At 53.3% G+C, this 23005-nt stretch overlaps 1 protein-coding gene across 1 annotated transcript; it reads right to left on the bottom strand.

Moving 5' to 3' along the window:
• Nucleotides 1–21295: 21295 nt before the first annotated feature.
• On the bottom strand, nucleotides 21296–22723 carry LOC135877828 (protein NKG7-like). The gene is made up of 4 exons (XM_065403371.1): nucleotides 22555–22723; nucleotides 21988–22134; nucleotides 21649–21783; nucleotides 21296–21330 (listed from the first exon to the last, which is right to left on the bottom strand). The coding sequence occupies exons 1-4, from the start codon at nucleotides 22721–22723 to the stop codon at nucleotides 21296–21298; spliced, it is 486 nt and encodes a 161-aa protein (XP_065259443.1).
• Between the last annotated feature and the right edge of the window lie 282 nt (nucleotides 22724–23005).

Below are 23005 nucleotides of genomic sequence, written 5' to 3' on the forward strand. Positions count from 1 at the left end.
GCAGAGTGACACCGCATGTGCCTGTATTCCTAAAATAACCAGAGGCACCACCCTTTGGAAGCACCAAGTGCTTACCTCAGATCCAACTGTTATTAGACAGGAGACGTCACAGACCATGTCAAGGCCATCCCGATCTCTGAACCTTGCCCCTTCTACCCACTGGCTAGCGATGACGCATGAAAAGTTTTGGGTGAATGCAAGCAAGTTGTGTCACTGCTCCATCCTTCTGTATGAACATTTTCTAGAGGTCTGAAAGGTGCCACTTGCTCTCACAGGAGCATATGGCTTTGAGCCACAAATTTCTCCTCCTCTCCTCTCTCCCCTGCATGTCAGGTATGGGATCTGCTGCTCTTTAAATTCTGACCTTATTTTCCCTCAACTCTAGAGGCAGAAACTACAAGGGTCCTGTAAGAACATCAGGGTGTCCCCACAGCCTCCCCCAGTGTGGCCCCCAACACCCAATTTTAACGGTCACCCTAAGAATGTTTGCGCTGATGAACTTACTCTGTTTTCGCTGCAGCCGCTGTCCTCCTTCCAGCTGTGGGCGACTCCAAGGGTCATCAGGAAATTCTCACAGGCTCATGCAAAAGGGATTTTAATAGCATCAGACTTTGAATCCTCCCTGCCTGTTATGCTTAGCTCCTCCCTCTGTCTTTGCCTTGTTTTATTGCAGGACTCCAAAGTCCTCTTCCCCTTTGGATGTTTTTTCTTCATCCCCCTCAGAGTCCCTCGTGTGCCTTTTCCCCACCCTAGTCACCATCCCTTCTGGCTCAGAACACATGGGGCTCCCCATAGGAGCCCACCAACACTGCTCTTTGGCCACTGGGGCACTACAGAATGAAATGAGACCCTTCCTTTTCCTCTTTGCCTAGAGGGAATTGCCACAAAAGTAATGAGGGCTGGCTGGACATTTTCTGATCAAAACTTTTCATCAGGAAAATCTGGTTTTTGACTAAACAAAAATGTTATCAGGAAGCACCAGCTTTCCCCCAAATTGGTTGATGTTTCATAGGAAAGCTGAACAGCCTGAAAAAACATTTATGTCCGTAAATTGAAAAATTTTCAGATTTTTGAAGAAAACTAGGAATTTTCCACTGAAAATTATGATGTGAATAACCTTTTTGTTTTAATGAAATTTTCTATGGGAAAAAAGCCCTTTTTCCAAACAGCTCTAATAAGTGCTTTCGGGACTTACCTAGTGCTTTTCATCTCCAAGGCGCTCTCTCTCCTTCTGTAGCATCCCTGAGACAGCATCTAAGCATCGTTAACATTTAGGAACTTCTTATTCGGCATTTACCCCTAAGAGAGCTTATGAGGCTCTGTGGTCTTAAATGCCAGCTGGCTCTTGCTACAGAACAGCTGAGAGGAAAACACCTGACAAGCCTCTGCTGCCCACAAGAACTTACCAGATGTAGGACAAGCTGATCTCCATGGGGTAGGGGTTGAAGGTAAACCCTGACCCAGAGTCCAGCAGTGCTGGATCATCGTAAACAAACCAGAGCTGTATAAGAAAACTCAGACACTGCACATCCCCATAATCAGGAGACTCACACAGAACCCAGAAAGGCTAGAGTAAAGATCTCAAGCAAGGAAGAGACTCAGACTGCCTGGGTGTGACCTCAGAGAATGGCCCAGCCTATCACAACCAGATAGGTATAAACATTGCTTGTGATAACTAACAGATCAGTGACAGATGCCACACAGCCTTCCCCAATGCTTAGCTCAAAGGTAGCCAGTGAATAATGAGGAAGAGAAGAATTTAGGGGCTTAGGCTAGGTCTACACTACCCGCCTGAATTGGCAGGTAGAAATCGATCTCTCGGGGATCGAATTATCGCGTCTTGTCGGGACGCAACAATCGATCCCCGAATCGATGCTCTTACTCCACCAGCGGAGGTGGGAGTAAGCGCTGTCGACTGGGAGCCGCGGAGGTCGATTTTGCCGCCGTCCTCACAGCGGGGTAAGTCGGCTCCGATACGTCGAATTCAGCTACGCTATTCGCGTAGCTGAATTTGCGTATCTTAAATCGACACCCCCCACGTAGTGAAGACCTGCCCTCAGCATTAATGAAGAGAGACTCTCATCACTACAAAGTCTGATGTTTTTATTGCAAGTCAGGCAATATTTGGTGCTTTTCTTAAAGCCCCAGTTCTTGAAGTCCTGTGATTGTGAGAGAATCTTAGCTTTCATTTTTTTAAAGAATAGTAAGTTTCTAGCCCTCGTGGGAGTACAGAAAAACTATGATCCCTAGTGGCTCAGAAACCAAATACACTGGTCTACGATTTTTGAGAAGTCGTCTGCTTCAGAGATAAAATGTGCTATTTATTATGTATTTTGATGTGCTGAATTCAAATATGACAATTAAAACAACTGATTGGCTACTGTTTCTAAGATATTTAAGTTTTTACATTTTATGTCTATGTATATTGTGTAGATAGTAGAGTTTTAATCATAAATTGTAAACCTAGGTCTTTTCATGTGTTTATGGTTGCTTTACATGATAATATTTCACCTGTCCTGTTTATGTAACACTTTAAAAATCAGCAAAAGGATTATATAAATAAAATTTATTATGAAACAAAATGCAAAAAACTATTCTGTACATAGTTTAGTCCTATTCAGTGTCTACTCGGCGCTTCTTGGCTTGTCTCTTGTATTCATTAAATGGAGCATTTCTTGTCACTGTTCAGCAATAGTCTGCAAGCATTGATGGGCTCCATTTGCCCTGATAGCGTTTCTCCATTGTTGCAATGTCCTGGTGAAATGGCTCGCCGTGCTCGTCGCTCACTGCTCCGCAGTTCGGTGGAAAAAATCTAGATGAGAGTGCAAAAAATGTATCTTTAGTGACATATTGCAACCAAGGCTTTTGTATGCCTTGAGGAGGTTTTCCACCAACAACCTGTAGTTGTCTGCCTTGTTGTTTCCGAGAAAATTTATTGCCACTAATTGGAAGGCTTTCCATGCCGTCTTTTCCTTGCCACGCAGTGCATGGTCAAATGCATCCTCTCGAAGAAGTTCACGAATCTGAGGACCAACAAAGACACCTTCCTTTATCTTAGCTTCACTTAACCTTGGAAATTTTCCACGGAGGTACTTGAAAGCTGCTTGTGTTTTGTCAATGGCCTTGACAAAGTTCTTCATCAGACCCAGCTTGATGTGTAAGGGTGGTAACAAAATCTTCCTTGATTCAACAAGTGGTGGAAGCTGAACACTTTTCCTCCCAGGCTCCAATGACTGTGGGAGTGGCCAATCTTTCTTGATGTAGTGGAAATCTCTTGCACGACTATCCCATTCGCAGAGAAAACAGCAGTACTTTGTGTATCCAGTCTGCAGACCAAGCAAGAGAGCAACAACCTTCAAATCGCCAGAAAGCTGCCACTGATGTTGGTCATAGTTTATGCACCTCAAAAGTTGTTTCATGTTGTCATAGGTTTCCTTCATATGGACTGCATGACCAACTGGAATTGATGGCAAAACATTGCCATTCTGCAGTAAAACAGCTTTAAGACTTGTCTTCGATGAATCAATGAACAATCTCCACTCATCTGGATCGTGAACTATGTTGAGGGCTGCCAACACACCATCGATGTTGTTGCAGGCTACAAGATCACCTTCCATGAAGAAGAATGGGACAAGATCCTTTTGACGGTCACGGAACATGGAAACCCTAACATCACCTGCCAGGAGATTCCACTGCTGTAGTCTGGAGCCCAACAGAGCCTTACTCTTGGGTAGTTCCAAATCCCTGACAAGGTCATTCAGTTCACCTTGTGTTATGAGGTGTGGTTCAGAGGAGGAGGATGGGAGAAAATGTGGGTCCTGTGACATTGATGGTTCAGGACCAGAAGTTTCATCCTCTTCCTCGTCTGACTCAAGTGAGAATGATTCTGGTGCATCAGGAACCGGCAGTCCTTCTCCGTGGGGTACTGGGCGTATAGCTGATGGAATGTTTGGATAATGCACAGTTCACTTTTTCTTCTTTGACACACCTTTCCCAACTGGAGGCACCATGCAGAAGTAACAATTGCTGGTATGATCTGTTGGCTCTCTCCAAATCATTGACACTGCAAAAGGCATAGATTTCCTTTTCCTGTTCAACCACTGGCGAAGATTTGTTGCACAAGTGTTGCAGCATATGTGTGGGGCCCATCTCTTGTCCTGATCTCCAATTTTGCAGCCAAAATAAAGGTGATAGGCTTTCTTAACCATAGTGGTTATACTGCGCTTTTGTGATGCAAAAGTCACTTCACCACAAACATAGCAGAAGTTATCTGCACTGTTCACACAAGTACGAGGCATCTCTGCTCACTTTGGCTAAACAGAAATGTGTCCCTTTGCAAAATCAAACACTGACAAATAAGAGAGCACGACACTGTATGATTTCTAGAGCTGATATAGGGCAATTTGTTCAGCAGAGTGATGTAAGCTTCGTTATGATTGCATCATTCATGACTTCTAGGAATAACATGATGCAATTCATATCATGTATGATGCAATACCAGCTTCAGATTGCATCATTCATTGTTTTGCCTCAAAAGCAAGTACTGTCCAAACCCAGTCATAGATTTATTCATAGATCCAGTCAAAGATGTATTTTAGTCATTTCTGGTTTAAATTGAGATCCCTTCCCTTTATAACTCACTTATCCTCCGCCATTCCCAAGTCAAGGGTCGTATATACTGACCCAATAGCATATCTTGAAAACTAGAGCCAATCAACAATTTTAAGCATCATTTTCGTTCTCAGTGACCCAGAATTAGTAAAGTTTGACTACATTTATTTCAGAAGCATTTTGGCTGTAGAGCAGTGATATCAGTAAAAATAACCCAATATTTTTTTAAAAGTCTCATGATTTGGGGGACCTGAATGAAAATTTTTCTATGGTTGGGAATGGCAATCCTGTGTCCAGCTAGAGCTGGGCAAAATTGTTCAGCCGAAATGTTTATGGGCAAAAAATGCAGATTCAGAGACATCAAAAAGTTTCCCAGATTTGTGTTGGTTTGGCTGAATTGTTCATGTTCAAACAAAATAGCCCACCCCCAAACAACAAAACAAAAAAAAATCCAAAAAGTAACATTTCAATTTTTTGGTTTAAAACAACTTTTTGTTTTGAAATTTCCTTCACATTTATTAAATACAATTAAAATGTGTTAAAACTGCTTAAAACTGAAACAAAATATTTCATTTAGGTTCAAACAAACCATTTTGTTTGACCAGAAATATTGTTTTGACTATTTTCTCATCAGAAGTATAGAAAAATTTCAGTTTTGGTTTTTGACTCAAAACAAATGTTTCAATTTTTCAGAATTGCCGGAGAACCAAAAAAATCCATTATTTGCCTAATTCAGTCTCTGCTGCACAGTTTTCCTAATCTTGCAAAAAGTGTAATGGGAACTCAATGTCAACCTGCATGGGCCAAAGCCTTCTGGGGTATAACTTTAACAAAGTCAAGCACAACCACATCTTGGCTTTCAGCTTCCTGTCAGCGCTGCAACACAATGCGGTGTCTGGCTTGAACAATATCAAAAGAGTATTTGAGTGAGTGCTTTGATCCCTTATGAACCACACTTCCCTTTTATGGAATCACTTATTAGCCTCTCTTGTTAACAAACATTGATGGTAGGAGAGGAACCTTTCTTCTCCTGTCATCGTGTGGGTCCGTGGTGAAGTTACGAATATGGGAGTAAGGATGTTGGGCCAAGCTGACGAGTGGTTTTGGGGTATCCAGCTTGTGATGCCTTAAAGGGTCCTGATGTTCAGGAAGTGCTGAGGACTCACCTTCTGAAAATCAGGCCCTGGAGGTGTCTCAAGTTGGGTACCCCAAATCACTACTCACCTTTGAAAATCTTAGTCATGGGGCCCTGGAGTCAACAGGAGTTCTTCCATGAACTTTAATGGGCTCTGGGTCAGGTCCTAAACACTGTTAGTTAACCCTTCAGTTAACATAACTCTAAGCCTGAGCCCCACCTAAGACAAAAGGTGTGTGTGAAGCCACTCAGCAGTTTTTGGCTGAGTATTGTTTTGTGCCTGTGTGTGTGTAAGCGAGAAAGAGATCATGCAAACTGAGATCAGACAAGGACAGACTGAAGCCTGGTCTACACTTAAATCTTAGGTCAACCTAACCAGATTGTTCAAAGCTCTGAAAAATTTCACACCCTAAGCACCGTAGTTAGGTTTACTGAACCCCCGGCATTGATGTGGCTAGGTTGACAGAAGGCCTAGCTTCTCACAGAAGTGGATTACCTACCTCAATGGAAAAACCCCTTCTGTCGATGTAGGAAGCATTCAAACAACGGCCCTGAAGTGCCAGAGCTGTGCTACTGTAGTGTAGACATACCCTGAGAGAGAGGCAGACAGCCTGAAGGAGCAGCTGAAAGCGTTATTGCTGACCTTGGAAAACACTGGGAAAGAGGATTTTGGGTCAGGGAGCAGGCTAAAAGGGTGTCCTTGGTGCTGTGAGCAAAAAAGCTGTTTCCTGCTATTTGCTTCCTTCTGCATTCAGACACAGAGGACTTTGAACATTCCTTATAAAGAAACAAAACTGCATCAAAGAAACATCTGACTACTACCAATTTCTACTCCCAACTGGAACACCCACAGGGCTCCAAACTTTGACTAGCCACTTGGCATGAAAAGAGACTGTCACTGCTTCTGTGCTGTGAACTGAAGGGATCTGTCACATGCAAGCAAATGGCTAGGACTAAATGAATTTAATCAGGAGATCTTCAATGATCTGAAATACAAAAAAGAGTCCTACAAAATGTGGAAACTAGGTCAAATTACAAAGGCTGAATATAAACAAAGAACACGTATGTAGGGAAAAAATTAAAAAGGCCAAGGCACAAAATGAAATTAAACTAGCTAGAGACATAAAGGGTAACAAGAAAACATTCTGAAAATACATTAGAAGCAAGAGGAAGATCAAGGACAGGGTTGGCCTGTTACTCAATGGAGGGGGGCAGGGAACAATAACAGAAAATGTGGAAATGACTTTTGTTTCAGTTTTCACCAAAAAAAAGTTAGTAGCGATTGGATGTCTAAAATAGTCAATGTCAGTGAAAATGTGGTAGGAAAAGAACAAGTTAAATATATTAGGGAAAGAACAAGTTTAAAATTATTTAGACAAGTTAGATGTCTTCAGGTCAGCAGGGCCTGGTGAAATACATCCTAGAATACTGAAGAAGATATCTGAGCCATTAGCGATTATCATTGAAAAGTCATGGAAATACAGGAGCGATTCCAGAGAAATAAGGAAAACCCAGGGAATTACAGGCCCATCAGGTTACTTCAGTAATCGGAAAGATAATGGAGCAATCAATTTGCGAACACTTAGAAGAGCACCCCAGCCCCACAGCACTGGGCGGGAGGGAGGCGCAGCACTAGCCTCCTGGAGTCCGGGGACGCAGGCCAGCCCCCTCTAACCCTAGCCCCAGTCCCAGGGCTGCCATGGGGGAACAGCATGGGCAGTGAGCAGGAGAGGACCTGGGGGCAGAGCATGGGCGAGGCCATGTAGGGCTGTTTGGGGCAGCTCTGCCTCCCCTGGCCTGCGATACCCACCACCCATGAGCCTAGCCCGGCTGAGCCTGGTGCCTGACCCTGAGCACGGGCAGAGCGTGACTAGGAGGCACTCGCTGATTCCCGGGCTCGCAGCGCGGCCTCTCACCGGGGCCATTCCTGGTCAGGTTCCTGGTGATGTTGGGGGGCCCGGGCAGGTCTGTAACACAAACCAGACAGGGGGTTTCAGTGGGGCTGGACAGCACCGGAGGGGGAAGGTCACTAGTGATCACTGAGCTGAGACGTGGACCCTCGCTGTGAGCTCAACTGGGGGATGAGAAAGTCCCTGAAGTGACACAAGACCCATGGGCGGGGAAGAGAAGCGACAGACCAGACTGAGCCCCACCCAAGAGGCGCCCAACGTAACGCAGGGGCCGAGTTAGGGCCGCGCCGGGGAACCAGAACCGTGGGAAATGGAAACCCAAGGGACCAAAACTGGTTGGTCAAAATTGGGCCTAATTGGCAGAGTCACTAAAGAGGGGCCGGGCTGCTTCGGCCTGGGTACTTGAGCAAGCGTAACCAGTGCCACTATCTGCCTGGCGCCTGGGCATTCAGCGTCCTGCTCCCCAAACGTGTCCTCCCCAGGGCGGGACAGAGCCAGGGGTCTAAATAACCCCACTCCCACCCCCACCCCAGACCCAGCCACCAACAGGGACATCAGAGACCCCCGTCATGGGTCCTTTGCCTCCCCTCTCAGTTCGTCTCTCCCCAGCCCTCTCCTTTCGTCCTATGGCTTAGCTGCCAGGCCTGGATATTTTGCAGTCTGGCTGCGCCTAGAGTGGCAGCTAAAAGTAACATGCAGAACAGCCAGATGCTGATACTGGCTGGCTAAGCCTGGCAGGGTCCATCCACGCTGCCCTCAAAGCCCCACGGCGCCGAGCCTGGGTTCGTTGGGTCGGGCTCGCGGGACTCAGGCTGCGGGTCTTTGATTGCAGCGCGGACATTTCCTCCGAGGTCTGTGTAGACGTTCGGGGTCGAGTTGGGGCCTGACTTCAGACATGGGCTGGGGACTGCGGGGCTGGTTCCTTCTAAATCTCCCGCCGGCTGAACGGAACACGGGCCGTCCTTATACTGATGCCTGATTTGATCCTTCACCTTGCAAAGGCAGCCGCTGATTTTCCCTCTCCCCTGGAGCTGCAGTGCGAGGGTCACAGGCCATTTAATGCGGGTTTGCCCTGTGGCAGGGCGGGCCGAGGTATCTGGGCACTGAGCCCGGAGCGTGTTTAGTGCCGGACAGTGACTGGGTCCCATTCACACTCTGCCCCATATAGAGCATCCAAAGCCCGGAGGTGTGTGGCCACCACCATTGCAAGTGTCCAACCCGCAGCATCCCTGCAGCACAGCTAGGGCCTGAGAAGGAAACCTGGGACCTACAAGGAACAGACTGCAACGTGCCCTGATGTCCAGAGACACTGTTTGTAATGTTCCCTGCCACAGAGCGGGGTGGTGTGTTTTCCTTTAACCTTTCCCATTTTTCCTTATTCTTTTCTTTAAATTAATTGTTAAGTAAACAACTTGTATTTGCTTTTAAATTGTATGGAATGATCAGTGGGTCAGGGAGGTGCCCAGTGCAGAGAGCACCCCTGAGTGGGGACACCTTAGCCCCTGTCCTAGGTGACCACAGCAGGGTTGGGGGTCGAGCCCCCCAGGAATCCTGGGCCCAGCCTTGTCAGGGTTACGAGGACTCTGCCAGACAGGAGAGTGGAAGGGGAGTCCTCAAGGGCAGGGAGGTCTCTGGGTAAAGGAAGTGGGAGCGAGGACTCAGATCCTTTCGCTAACCCACTTCACCGGGGTAGTGCAGAAGCCAGGGAAGTTCCCCACAATAGCGGGACCATTCTCCCGCTTACGCTTGCCTTCCCAAACTGCTGACTAGATAAAGCCATCAGCTTACAAGGCTGCCTAGGCTCATCCAAAATCTCCTTCTTCTCCTCTCCCTTCGCTTGGTCTAATTCCAGATTTATTTCTGAGACATTAGATAGACATTCAGAAACTTCATTCACAGCCAAACAGCTACTTTCCATAGACACAACCTTAGGATTAATCCTCTCCTGTGCCTGGTTTGTGTTAACTTGACTGACCATAGCTTTAATATCATTTCCAATCATAAGATCCTTAGGGATTGTGTCTTTTACTCCCCCAATCATGGTGCCCTCAAATCCCTTCCATTTCAGGTGGATTTTAGCCAAAGGCACCCTGACAAAATACTCAGATAAGGCTACAACAGTTACATCTTCATCTGGCAAATAATATTCCTTCCTGACAAGACTTGTTTTAACCAGAGTAATATCTGCTGCGGTGTCCCTCCATGCCATACACCTTACTCCATTCACTTCTGCACTGCTAATAAACTCTGCATTATTTCCCCCATATTTAGCTTTAATATGAGTTTTACAGTCAAATTCTTCAGAGACCACAGAAACAGCATTTGCACACAGGGCACTGGAGCTGGGCTCTGTGTAGCTTGCCTGTGAGTTTATAACAACAGGGTTAGCATTTGCTGTGGCATTTGGGGTTGCTGGCTTTGGGCTGCCCTTCAGTGTCGGGCAGTCTGGTCTCATGTGGCCCAGCATACCACAGTGATAGCATGTAACCTGTTCCATCCTGGGATGTGAGTTCCTACCCTCCAGGCCCCCTTGAGCTCCTTTAGAAGAGTCAGGGCCAGGTTTACTTTTAAATCCTTCCCTCCTCTTGAACTGGGGAGAATGGTGATTAGTTTTCCCTGGGGGTTTACACCCTTCCCAAGCCCTGTTTTGGGTGTGGGCATCCGCAATCTCTGCCGCCCGTAGGACTGACTCAGGGTCCCTATCACACACAGCTGCTCTCACATTGTCAGGCACAATGTCTAAGAACTGTTCCAAAGTTATTAAATCCAGCAGTTTTTCAAAACTCCCATGCGCCTTGGCTCCCATAACCCACTTTTTAACAAAACCCATCAGCTTATGAGCACATTCTACAAAAGTACAGTCAGACATTTTAAACTCTCTAAACTTAACTCTGTAAGATTCAGGAGTAACCCTGAACCGCCTTAACACAGAATCCTTAAACCGCTCATAATCGAAGGCTTCTTGTTCCCCCAATTCATTAAATACCTCCCTGGCTTTTCCAGTCAGTCTGGTCAGCAAGACAGGCATTCGCTGACCCTTGGGGATCTGGTACAGATTGCAGAGCCGTTCAAAGGTAGACAAAAACTCCTCTATATCCTCAGTATCATTGTAAATGGGACACATCCTTTCCCAGTTTTTCTCATGGCAGTGGGGAAGTGGAGCACCAGGCGGGGATGACTTTCTCCACTCTTCCATTACTTGGAGCTGAAGTCTGGCCGTCTCCTGTTCCATCTTGTGAGTCTCCTGTTCAGCAGCGAGCAGCTCTAGACGCCCCTTACGAGCTCTCTCTTCTCTCTCATCAGCCTCCTTCTTTCTTTTATCGGCTTCTTTCTCTCTCTCATCAGCCTCTTTCTCTAATTCCGCTATTTTTTGCTTCTCCAGCAATCGAAGATCTGCTAGCTTCTGTTCATGCTCAAATTGCAGTTTACTTGTTGCCTTTTGCACTCTAATTTTTTCTGCATCTTCTGTAGCCTCAGGTAAGGGCTGTGCTCTTGCCCCGTGATCACTGGCTATTAACAGATTTTTAAGTTCTTGCTTTGTAGCTTTCTTTCTAAAGCTTATCCTCTTTTCTGAACACAAATTTTCCAGGGATTTTTTGCCAAGTCCCTCATATGTAATTTGCTCAGCCATTGCAGCAGCTCTTTAACCAACCAAACTCTCAATCCCAAAATTCCAATTTGGATAGCGTGGGATTCTGACCCAAAGCTTAATTGACTTGGTTCTGTGGATCCTAGCACGACTATGCCACTGTGACGATGCGGTTCTTGCGGGACCCAACTGAGAGTGCCAATTCAGGACAAATTGCTTAAAACAGGGCAGTTACAGCCCAAGGCTGGGGATTTTCCACCTCTAAGGCAAACCAAACCAGCCAGACTAAAAGGACTTCGGTCTCACCCCACTGGCTAACCACAAGTCACACAAGCAATTCCCTTAGACACTCCAGTTTCCCAGTATCACTACCAGTGCCACTCATTATGGGGACGAATGGTTATGAAAACCAATACCACAATAAAAGAAAAAAGGTTCTCTCAATCCCAAAGGACCAAGCCCCAGACCCAGGTCAATATACAAATCAGATATTACCCACAAATCACGCTGTTGCCAATCCTTTAGAATCTAAAATCTAAAGGTTTATTCATAAAAGGAAAAAGATATAGATGAGAGCTAGAATTGGTTAAATGGAATCAATTACATACAGTAATGGCAAAATTCTTGGTTCAGGCTTGTAGCAGTGATGGAATAAACTGCAAGTTCAAATCAAGTCTCTGGAACATCCCCAGCTGGGATGGGTCATCAGTCCTTTGTTCAGAGCTTCAGTTGTAGCAAAGTCCCTCCAGAGGTAAGAAGCAGGATTGAAGACAAAATGGAGATGAGGCATCAGCCTTTTTATAGTCTTTTCCAGGTGTAAGAACACCTCTTTGTTCTTACTGTGGAAAATTACAGCAAAATGGAGTCTGAAGTCACATGGGCAAGTTCCTGCATACTTTGCTGAGTTACAAGGCATATTTGCCTTCTCTCCATGGGTCAATTGTATAGCTGATGGTCCTTAATGGGCCATCAAGCAGGCTAGGCAGAGCTAACACCAACTTGTCTGGGATGTTTCCCAGACGCATAGCCTAAGTTTGAAATACAGACAGTACAGAGCCAATATTCATAACTTCAACTACAAAATTGATACACACATATAGACAGCATAATCATAACCAGCAAACCATAACCTTGTCTTAGACACCTCATTTGACCCCCTTTATACAAGATTTGGTGCCACTACAGGACTTTGGTTGCAACCATGTTCTATATGGTCCCAGATTATGCCAATAACATCACCCCCCGCCCCCCACATGAAGCCCTCCCCTACCAGCCAGGATCAGTTTCAGGCACCGTCAGTATGCACGGTGCCCCCTTGACCATGGCACCCCTGGTGGCTGGCCCTGGGGTTACGCCCAGGTCTTCCAGGGGGTACGTCAGTTCATCCAGATATTTGCCTAGTTTGACAACAGGCAACATAAACAGCACTAGCGAAGTCAGTACAAACTACAATTTCATACAATGACTTGTTTAAACTGCTCTGTATACTGTACACTGAAATACAAGTACAATATTTATATTGCAATTGATTTATCTTATAATGATATGGTAAAAATGAGAAAGTAGCAATTGTTCAGTGATCGTGTAGCTGTGACACTTTAGTATTTTTATGTCTGAGTTTGTAAACAAGTCGTTTTAAAGTGAGGTGAAACTTGGGGGTACCTGTTAGATCTAACCACTAGATCCGACTCCTCTCCCAGAGCCAGAGTTAGAACCCAGGAGTCCGGATTCCCTTTCAAACATAAGAAAGACTGGAATAAATCACCTGACACGATGCTTTGGGGACGGACTCTTTAATGTTTGTACAAAGAATGGTTGCGGGACCCCAAAGGATGGGGCTGGGATGTGGGGGGTGTCACAGCCAGAGCAGTAGAGGTTGGGGAGGAGGCGCTGCCTGGTTGAGAGACACACACAGAGCAGGGCTCGTCCCCTCCAGCAAGAGGCAGCAGGGAGACAGACAGACAGACACACACACACAGCGCAGGGCTCAGCCTCTCCAGCAGGGGGCAGCAGGGGGACACACACACACACACACACACACACACACACACAGCGCGCAGGGCTCAGCCCCTCCAGCAGGGGGCAGCAGACATACACACCCCTGCTCTGGGGTGTTGGGGGAATCGTCCCCACAACACTGCAGGCGCCACCTGGCCCCAGCGGCTCCCAGCACCGTCCCCAGGGGGCAGCTCAGGCCCGTGCTCAGCTCGAGTTGGATTCCTGGGCCAACAACGTTACCCCACCTGAGGGAAAGAGGAGAAAAATGAGCTTAGGGCAGCAGTGGGACTGACGGGATCAACATCCATGAGAACCCAGCTGCCCCGCCCCAGAGGTGGCTGCATCAGCACCGGACGAGCTGTCCCTGTGCGGCGTTATGTGCAGCTGTTCTCCAGCTGCCCTGCCCCAGAGGTGGCTGCATCTCAGCGCTGGGCGAGCCATCCCTGTGCGGCGTTGTGTGCGGCTGTTCCCCAGCTGCCCTGGCCCAGAGGTGGCTGCATCTCAGCGCTGGGCAAGCCGTCCCCATGTGTAACCAGCCTCACCCCAGAGGTGGCCGCATTTCGAATGTCCCCTCCGGCACGCTCACCGGTCAGCAGGAAGAGGGGGATGGAGGCCCAGCCGAGGCCCCAGGACCAGCCAAAGGAGATGTGGGGCCAGATGGCCTTTATGACTTGAGCAAACTCGCTGGTGAACACGGTCAGCGCAATCAGGACGCAGAAACCTAGGGCCAAAGGGAACAGCACGGACGCCCCTTAGCACCCGCCAGGCACAGTCCCAGGGCCCTGGCACAGTCCCAGGGCCCCTGCCCCGTCCCACCACCAGGGGGCACTGCCAGAGCCCAGAGCAGGGTCTTGGGGGGGGGGGGGTCTCCCCGAGGCTGGCTGGGGGGGTACATGGTATCCATGAGCCATGGGACCCGGGGGCTGGGAGCAGTAGGGGGAGGAGGCCCCGGGGGGGAGGGGGGGGTACCTGCGCTGAAGCTGCCCATGGTAGAGACCACGAGGGGGGACATGGCATCGAAGTTGGAGCTGCTGAGCAAGGCGAGGAGGGAGAAGGCCGAGAGCAGCCCCGCGAGCAGGCCCGGTGTCAAGAACGTCTTGGTGGCCTCGATGTAATCTGAGGAACCAGAGAGACGGGGGGAAAATGGAGAATAACCCTGCAGCAAACTAAAATAGAACCCAGGAGTCCTACACCCCCCCCCCTGCTCTAACCACTAGACCCCACTCCCCTCCCAGAGCCATAACCCAGGAGTCCTGGCTTCCAGCCACCCCCCTGCTCTAACCACTAGATCCCACTCCCCTCCCAGAGCCAGAACCCAGGAGTCCTGTCTCCCAGCCCCCGTGCTCTAACCAATAGACCCCACTCCCTTCCCAGAGCCAGATCCCAGGAGTCCTGCCTCCCAGCCACCCCCCTGCTCTAACCACTAGACCCCACTCCCTTCCCAGAGCCAGAACCCAGGAGTCCTGGCTCCCAGCCCCCCCCGCTCTAACCACTATACCCCACTCCCCTCCCAGAGTGAGAACCCAGGTTCCCTGCTCCCCTGCCCCCTGGAGCTGGCTGGGGGCAGCGGTGGGTTGCCGGGCGGTGCCGGCTGCCCTCACCGGGTAGTTTTGAAGGCACGGCACACACCGAATTCACACAGATCTTCCAGAGCCTCGAGTGGACTAAGTCATCGTCCCATCTCGCCTCCAGCCAGTGGTCGGAGCTCAGGGCCACCGCCACTAGCAGGAGGCTGAGCAGAGCCAGGACGGTGCTGGGGACCTGGAGAGGCAGCATCGCGGGGGGCGGGGGGCTGGGGGCAGTGCTGGGATCCGGGGAGCACCTGGGTGGGGTGGGGGTGGGGGGGGGAATGAGAGTCAGGCGGAAATCCCGGCCTAGAGCAGGAAGGGCCAGAGCTGGGTAGACAGACAGATCGGGGGTGTCTGGGGTGGGACGAAGACGAAAGGCTGGGGGGCTGGGGGCCCCTTAGCCAGACACCAGCCTCTCTGGGTCACCAACTGCCATGGAACCTTCCCCCCCCCCACCCCCCAGGACCCCAGCGCGAAGCCGGGAGAGACCCCAGCCTTCGGGGGGGTGGATGGCTGGACGGATGGAGGAGTGAGGGGGGACAGCGGGGTGGGAGTGTTTGGGGCTGGCTGTGGGGCCAGACGGACCCTCGGGTTCCCCATGGCCTCCGGGCTGTCCAGGGGACTCTGTTTCAATAAACCCCCCTGTGCCCCAGGGTGCCTAGGGTAGCCCACCCGGAGAAGGCCAAGGTCAGGGCGGGCTGCGAAAAGGGTGAGCAGATTTCCCCTAAACTGGTGGTTACCGTGGTCGTTCGATTCCCCAGCCAGTCCCAAGCTGTGCTCCTAAACCCCCACCCCACCCCACCCCACTGGTTACGGAGAAGCTGCCCCACAGCTAGTCAATCCATCCTGTCAACAAAATGATGGGAAGCCTTTGCCCCCTTACTCCACGGTTCCTGCCCCGTCTCCACACAGGGCACGCGATCCGCTCGCCGTCAGCCTATCAGAAACGGTCAATCCTTGCGAGACACTTTCTTCAAACTTTCCATAATTGAGAGGGTCATTTCACGCCCCTGCAGTCAACCTGGAGGAGAACAGGCCGTTTTCTCCCCGCCGGACGTCAATGAACATCACAGAGTCTTTCTAACATGGACGGAAATTCCTCAGCATCTTCACTGGCCTTAGAAACTGGACACGTCTGTTCCAGAGAGGAGAGGAGAAGACCAGCCAGGCGGTGGCAGATCTTTCTTCTCTGCTCTCTGTGGGGCCTCCCAGCCCAGCACCAACCCGCCCCAACCCTGCTTAGCAAGAGAGCCCAGCGAGAGACAGAACCCAGGAGTCCTGGCTCCCCCCAGCTCTAACCCACTAGACCCCACTCCCCTCCCAAAGCCGGAGATAAAACCCAGGTGTCCTGATTCCCCCCAGCCCCCTCCCCCAGCTCTAACCCACTAGACCCCACTCCCCTCCCAAAGCCGGGGATAGAACCCAGGAGTCCTGGCTCCCTCCAGCCCTCTCCCCCAGCTCTAACCCACTAGACCCCACTCTCCTCCCAGAGCCGGGGAGAGAACTCAGGAATCCTGGCTCTCTCCAGCCCCCTCCCCCAACTCTAACCCACTAGACCCCACTCCCCTCCCAAAGCCAGGGATAGAACTCAAGAGTCCTGGCTCCCTCCAGCCCCCTCCCCCAGCTCTAACCCACTAGACTCCACTCCCCTCCCAGAGCTGGGGAGAGAACTCAGGAGTCCTGGCTCTCCCCAGCCCCCTCCCCCAGCTCTAACCCACTAGACCCCACTCCCCTCCCAAAGCCGGGGAGAGAACCCAGGAGTCCTGGCTCCCTCCAGCCCCCTCCCCCAGCTCTAACCCACTAGACCCCACTCCCCTCCCAAAGCCGGGGAGAGAACCCAGGAGTCCTGGCCGTCTTCGATACCCATCCGTCTCTGAGGGGGAATAAGTCAGCAGACAGGAGGCTCTGAGAACAGGCCCTTTAATCTCCATGGAACAAGTGGGTCTGGGAAAGGAAGGGAACAGAAAGGGGGGACTCTGTTGGGGGGGATCACGGATCTGTGGGAGCCCGCAGGGACACACACACACACACACACACACACAGGGCGGCTGGGGGAATCGGCCCGGCCAGGCTACAGGCTCCGTCCGGCCCCCAGCTCTGTCCCCAGGGGGCAGCGCAGGCCCCACACTCAGCTCCACGAGGATCCTTGTGAAAAAAGTGTCGCCACACCTGGGAGGAGAGGAGAAAAACAGAGTAAGGGCAGCGATGGGTGAGCCAGCCCCGTGCTGCGTCGCTGCTACCCCGCGGCCCCACCCCAGAGGTGGTTGCATCTCAGTGCTGGGCAAGGGGTCCCCGTATAAACAGTGCCCGCGTCCCACCCCAGAAGCAGCTGCATTTCAATCCTCCCCACCCCCCACCCTGCTGCACTCACTGGCTAGGAGGGAGAGTGGGCAGGCGGCCGAGCCGAGGACGTAGGACCACCCGAAGCTGACTTGAGCTGGGGCACTCGTCATGGCCTTCGTGCTCTGGGATGTGAACATGGCCATAGCGATGGTGGCACAGAGACCTGGGGCCAAAGGGAAGAGCACGGAATCAGCTGGTCGCAGCGGCTGGCGCGAGGTCCGGGACGGCGCTGCTGGGGCATGTCGGTGTGAACCCCGCGTGGGCAGCTCTGGCTTCTCGCTCACACCGGGCTTTGCGTGGCCAGATGAAGGGGGAGAAAGCGGGTGGGCGGGGTGGCCACCGGCGGGGAAGGGGCGCGGGGCATCGAAGCAGTGAGGTGGGGACGATCGGCTTCAAAACTCCCAGCAGCAAGGAGGACCAGGACGGGGGGCTGTGGGCAGGCTGCTGGGGGTGACCCCGGGTGGCATGGCCCACGGATGCTCAGGGGACACAGCCTTGCCCGCTGTCTGGGGGGGCCCGGGCTGTGAGCTGCAGCAGCAGAACATTTTAAGGCACCTGGGGTTATAGGGCAGGCGGAAACACCCCCCTCTGTGGGCTGGGGAGAACCCCCAATGTGACAGCCAGGTCCCTGGTGTGGGAGGGACCACGTATCCGTAGGAGTTGCCGGGGGGGAGGAGGCCCCGAGGGGGTGGTACCGGCACTGAAGCTGCCCACGGCGGAGACCAGGGTCAGGGACACGGAGCCGAGGTGGGAGCGGAAGAACGAGGCAAGGAGAGCCAAGCAGGAGAGAACCCCAGTGATCACAGCCAGGATCAGGCAAGCCCTGCTGGCCCTCATGAGATCTGAGGAGACAAGAGAGACCAGGGCTGAAATGGAGAATAAGATGGCAACAAACTACCGCAGAACCCAGGAGTCCTGGCTCCCAGCCCCCCCTGCTCTAACCCATAGACCCCACTCCCCTCCCACAGCCAGGGAGAGAACCCAGGAGTCCTGGCTCCCAGCCCCCCACTGCTCTAACCCATAGACCCCACTCCCTTCCCAGAGCTGGGGCTAGAACCCGGGAGTCCTGGCTGTGCCTGTTGGAGGTGGCTGGTGGCAGCGGTGGGATCCCTGGTGGCACCCGGCTGCCCTTACCTGGTACAGTCAAAGGTATCAGACACCTCAGATTCATACAGAACTTCCACAGCCCCAAATGGATGAAGACTTGGTTTTCCTTCGTCAGCAGCCAGTGGTCGGAGCCCAGAGCCGCCAGTAGCAGCAGGAGACTGCGCAGGGCCAGGCTGGGGCTGGCGATTCGGAGACACAGCATCGTGGGGTGGGGGGTGGGGCCCGGGGGCAGGCTGGGATCTGGGGAGCACCTGCAGGGGGGGCAGGGGGGATCAGAGTTAGATGGAAACCCCAGCCTAGATCAGCTGATCTGAGCCAAGCCCTCGGCGGTCTGGATGGGTGGCTGGATGGGGGGAGGGATATGGGGGGATGGAGGGGTGGGGATGGGGGGAGGGATATGGAGGGATGGGGTGGATGGAGGGATGTGTATGGGGGGACGGGTATGGGGGGATGGAGGGGTGGATGTGGGGATGGATGGAGGTTTGTGTATGGGAGGATGGGGGAGATGGAGGGGTGGGTGTGGGGAGGGATATAGGGGGATGGGGTGGATGGAGGGGTGGATGTGGGGATGGCTGGATGGATGGATGGAGGGGTGGGGATGGGGGGAGAGATATGGGGGCATGGGAGGATGGAGGGGTGGGGATGGGGGAGAAATATGGGAGAATGGGGGGATGGAGGGGTGGGGATGGGGAGGGATATAGGGGGATGGGGTGGATGGAGGGGTGGGTGTGGTGGACGGGGATCGGGGAACGGAGGGGTGGGTGTGGGGATGGATGGATGGAGGTGTGTGTATGGGGGGATGGGGGAGATGGAGGGGTGGATGGAGGGGGGACAGAGGGATGGACTGATGGGTGCAGGAACAGATGGAGAGGTGGGGGAGGAGGGATGGAGGGGTGGGGGAGGTGAGGTGAGGACAGATGAAGGGGGAGGGGTGGGTGTGGGGATGGAGGGGTGGGGGGATGGGGAGGAGGGATGGAGGGGTGGGGGAGGAGGGGTGGGGGTGGGGACAGACGAAGACGGAGGGACGGAGGGTCTGGGGGGGCCCTTACCCAGACACCAGCCTCTCTGCGTCGCCAACTGCCATGGAACCTCCCTCCCCCCACAGCCTGGGGGACCCCAGCCCAGCCCCCGCCGGGCAGCTCCCGGGATGGGGGGGATGAAGGGGTGGCTGGGCCTGCGGACGTGGCGAGGCGTGGCAGTCTTTGGGGTTGGGGGGGTGTCAAGGCTGATTCCCCCCCGGCTCTTCGAGTGCAGAAGTGGGGCCCACAAGGATTCATACTGGCCACTCCAGGCTTGTGTTAAACTCCCCAGGTTACAGCTTCTCTCTGGCCTTGGCTGGGTAAACGCTGCCACCATCCAAATGCAAAAAGCCCCCTTGGACCCAGTAAGGGGCACTTGGGAATTCCTCCCTGTGGGGCACCCTCAACCCTTTCACCCCCCTCCGGGGAAGAGCTGAGACAGAAAACAAAGGAAATTATCTGTTGCCACCAGCTAATCAAACAGCATGTGCACAAACCTCCTAGGACACAACAATCCAAATCCTGCTCTTCAAAAAGGTAAATTTTATTAATAAAAAAATAAAGAAGAAGAAAATACATCTGGAGACTCGGGCTCTGGCTGGATTTTAAAAGAGCAGCTACAAGGATTAAGCGCCAAGAATAGTTTCTTGAGGTCCCGCTTAAAGGTGACAAGCAAACCAAACGCCCCGGGGTGAGCACCGAGGAGTCCACCAGCCATACCGAAATCAAGGGGACAAACCTAAGTGCGTCTTCCTAGGCATTCCTGGATTGGCTCACCTGGCCGGGCTTTCGAGGAGCAGTTTCTAGGATTTTTTCATACCTGGCTCTGCCCTGGCCGCCCCTCCCCGGGGAACAACAGACAGACAAAGGGGGCGTCTGTCCAATTTTAAAAACTTCTCGCCGTCCCATTGGCTCTCTCGGCCAGGCGCCCACTCCCTTTTCTTTACCTGGGGGCCTTTTAACCCTTTATAGGTGGAGCAATTCGAGAACATCCACCAAGAGGGATTTTACAGCTCCTGGCTGGCTGGGTGTCTATAAAAGGGAGCTACCCCCACCCCCCATTTATCACAGGGTGTCTGGGGACGGACGGACGGATGGACGGGGCAGCCGGCCGCGTTCCCCAGACAGTCAGGGCTGCGCTGGGGACTCTGGTTAATTTAACCTTCTCAATCCCAGCCCCCCACCCCGTCCCGTACGTACCACAGGGCTGAGGGGATCCCCTTCCCCGGTCTCTGCGGCAGGTCCCCCCTCGAAGGGTTAATGCCGCTCCAACCAGGCTGCAGCTTCAGGGCTACCCCCGCCCCCGAGGGTGCCTCTTGTACCCGCACTGGAGGTGGGGTCCCACCCGCCCCCACCCAGCCGTGCCCTCCTGGGTCAGACCCCTGCTCCCCGCTTCTCTGCTCCCCCGGGGGTCTCCCATCCAAGCATCAGCCAGCTCCACCCGTGCTTAGCAAAGAGCCAACGCGAGGATGGAACCCAGGAGTCCTGATTCCCCCAGCTCTAACCCACTAGACTCCACTCCACTCCCAGAGTCAGGGAGAGAACCCAGGAGTCCTGATTCCCTCCAGCCCCCTCTCCCAGCTCTAATCCACTAGACCCCACTCCCCTCTCAGAGCCGGGGATAGAAGGAACCCAGGAGTCCTGATTCCCCCCAGCCCCCTCCCCCAGCTCTAACCCACTAGATCCCACTCCCCTCCCAAAGCCGGGGATAGAACCCAGGAGTCCTGGCTGTCTTTGACACACATCCGTCTCCGAGGGGGAATAAGTCAGCAGACAGGAGGCTCTGAGAACAGGCCCTTTAATCTCCATGGAAGAAGTGGGTCTGACAGCAGCTGTGGGGAAAGGAAGGGAACAGAAAGGGGAACTTGGGGGGGGGGGATCACAGGTCTGTGGGATCCCAGGGTAACATACACACACACTCTGCCCCCTGCGCAGGGCTGTTGGGGGAATCAGTCCCTGGATACTGCAGGCTCCATCCGGCCCCTACGGGGGCAGCGCAGGCCCCACACTCGGCTCTAGGAGGCTCTCAGGGTGCGAAGCGTCACCACACCTGGGGGAGAGAAGAGAAATGAGCTCAGAGCAGCAATGGGACCCATGGGAGCATAATCTACTGGTACGCAGCATCCCACCCCAGAGGTGACTGCATCTCAGCGCCAGGCGAGGGGTCCCTGTATAACCAGCCGCCACGCCCCACCCCAGAGGTGGCTGCATCTCAGCACCGGGTGAGGGGTCCCTGTATAACCAGCCCCCACCCCCCACCCCAGAGCTGGCTGCATCTCAGCGCCGGGCGAGGGGTCCCTGTATAACCAGCCCCCGCACCCCACCCCAGAAGCAGCTGCCTTTCGACACTCCACTATGTTGCACTCACCAGTGATGAGGAAGAGGGGGAAGGAGGCCCAGCCGAGGCCGAAGGACCAGCCGAAGGTGACTTGGCCCGGCGGGACATTCACGGCCTCAACGAACTCCCCTGTGTACACGGTCAGCGCGATCAAGGCACAGAGCCCTGGGGCAAAGGGAACAGCACGGACACCTCTCAGTGAGGCCCACGCTCAGTCCCAGCCCCTGCCCCGTCCCACCACCAGGGGGAGCTGCCAGAGCCCAGGGCAGGGTCCCTGGATGGGGGGCTCCCCAGGGCTGGCTGGGGGTGTGTGTGCACGGTTTGGGGGGTAGGAGTAGCCGGGGGGAGGAGGCCCCAAGGGGGCGGTACCTGCACTGTAGCTGCCCACGGCAGAGACCAGGGTCAGGGACACGGAGCCAAGGTGGGAGCGGAAGAACGAAGCGATGAGAGCGAAGAAGGAGAGAAACCCAGCGATCAGGGCCAGGAACAGGAAAAGCCTGGTGACCTCAATGTAACCTGAGGAGCCAAGAGAGACCAGAAGCTAAATGGAGAATAACCCTGCCGCAAACTAAAATAGAACCCAGGAGTCCTGGCTCCCAATCCCTCCCCCCCCTCTAACCACTAGGCCCCACTCCCCTCCCAGAGCCAGAACCCAGGAGTCCTGGCGCCCAACCCCCCTGCTCTAACCACTAGACCCCACTCCCCTCCCAGAGCCAGAACCCAGGAGACCTAGCTCCCAACCCCCCCACTCTAACCACTAGACCTCACTCCCCTCCCTGAGCCAGAACCCAAGAGTCCTGGCTCCCAGCCTCCTCTGCTCTAACCCATAGCCCCCACTCCCCTCACAGAGCCAGGGACAGAACCCAGGAGTCCTGGCCCCCGTCAAGGGAGTGGCTGCAGCAGTGGGGTTTCCTGGCAGAGCTGGTCTGCCCCCACCTGGCACTGAAGGGCAACACTCCGAATTCACACAGACTTCCCACAACCCCGAATAGGACGTGCTGAGGCTGCTGGTGGCCACCAGCCAGTGGTCGGATCCCAGGGCGGCCAGGAGTAGCAGGAGGCTGAGCAGGGCCAGGACGGTGCTGGGGATCTGGAGAGACGCCATAGCGGGAGGAGCTCGTGCCCCCAGAAACCAGGATCCGGGGTGCACCTGGGGGTGGGGAATGAGTCAGAGGCAATCCCGGCCCAGAGCAGCAGGGCGGAGCCAGAGACCTGGGCCCGGGCCCCAGGCAGCTCCCAAGCTGGGGGGGGGGGGGGCTGGAGGGATGGGGGAGGATCGGGAGTGGATGGAGGGTAGAAGGATGGGGGTGAGGAAGGACAGGGGAATGTGGGGGTGGATGGAGGGGTGAGTTTGCGGAAGGTGGGATAGAGGGGTTGGGGACATGGG

This window comes from Emys orbicularis, chromosome 4, assembly GCF_028017835.1.
Source record: "Emys orbicularis isolate rEmyOrb1 chromosome 4, rEmyOrb1.hap1, whole genome shotgun sequence".
NCBI classification, from domain to species: Eukaryota; Metazoa; Chordata; order Testudines; family Emydidae; genus Emys; species Emys orbicularis.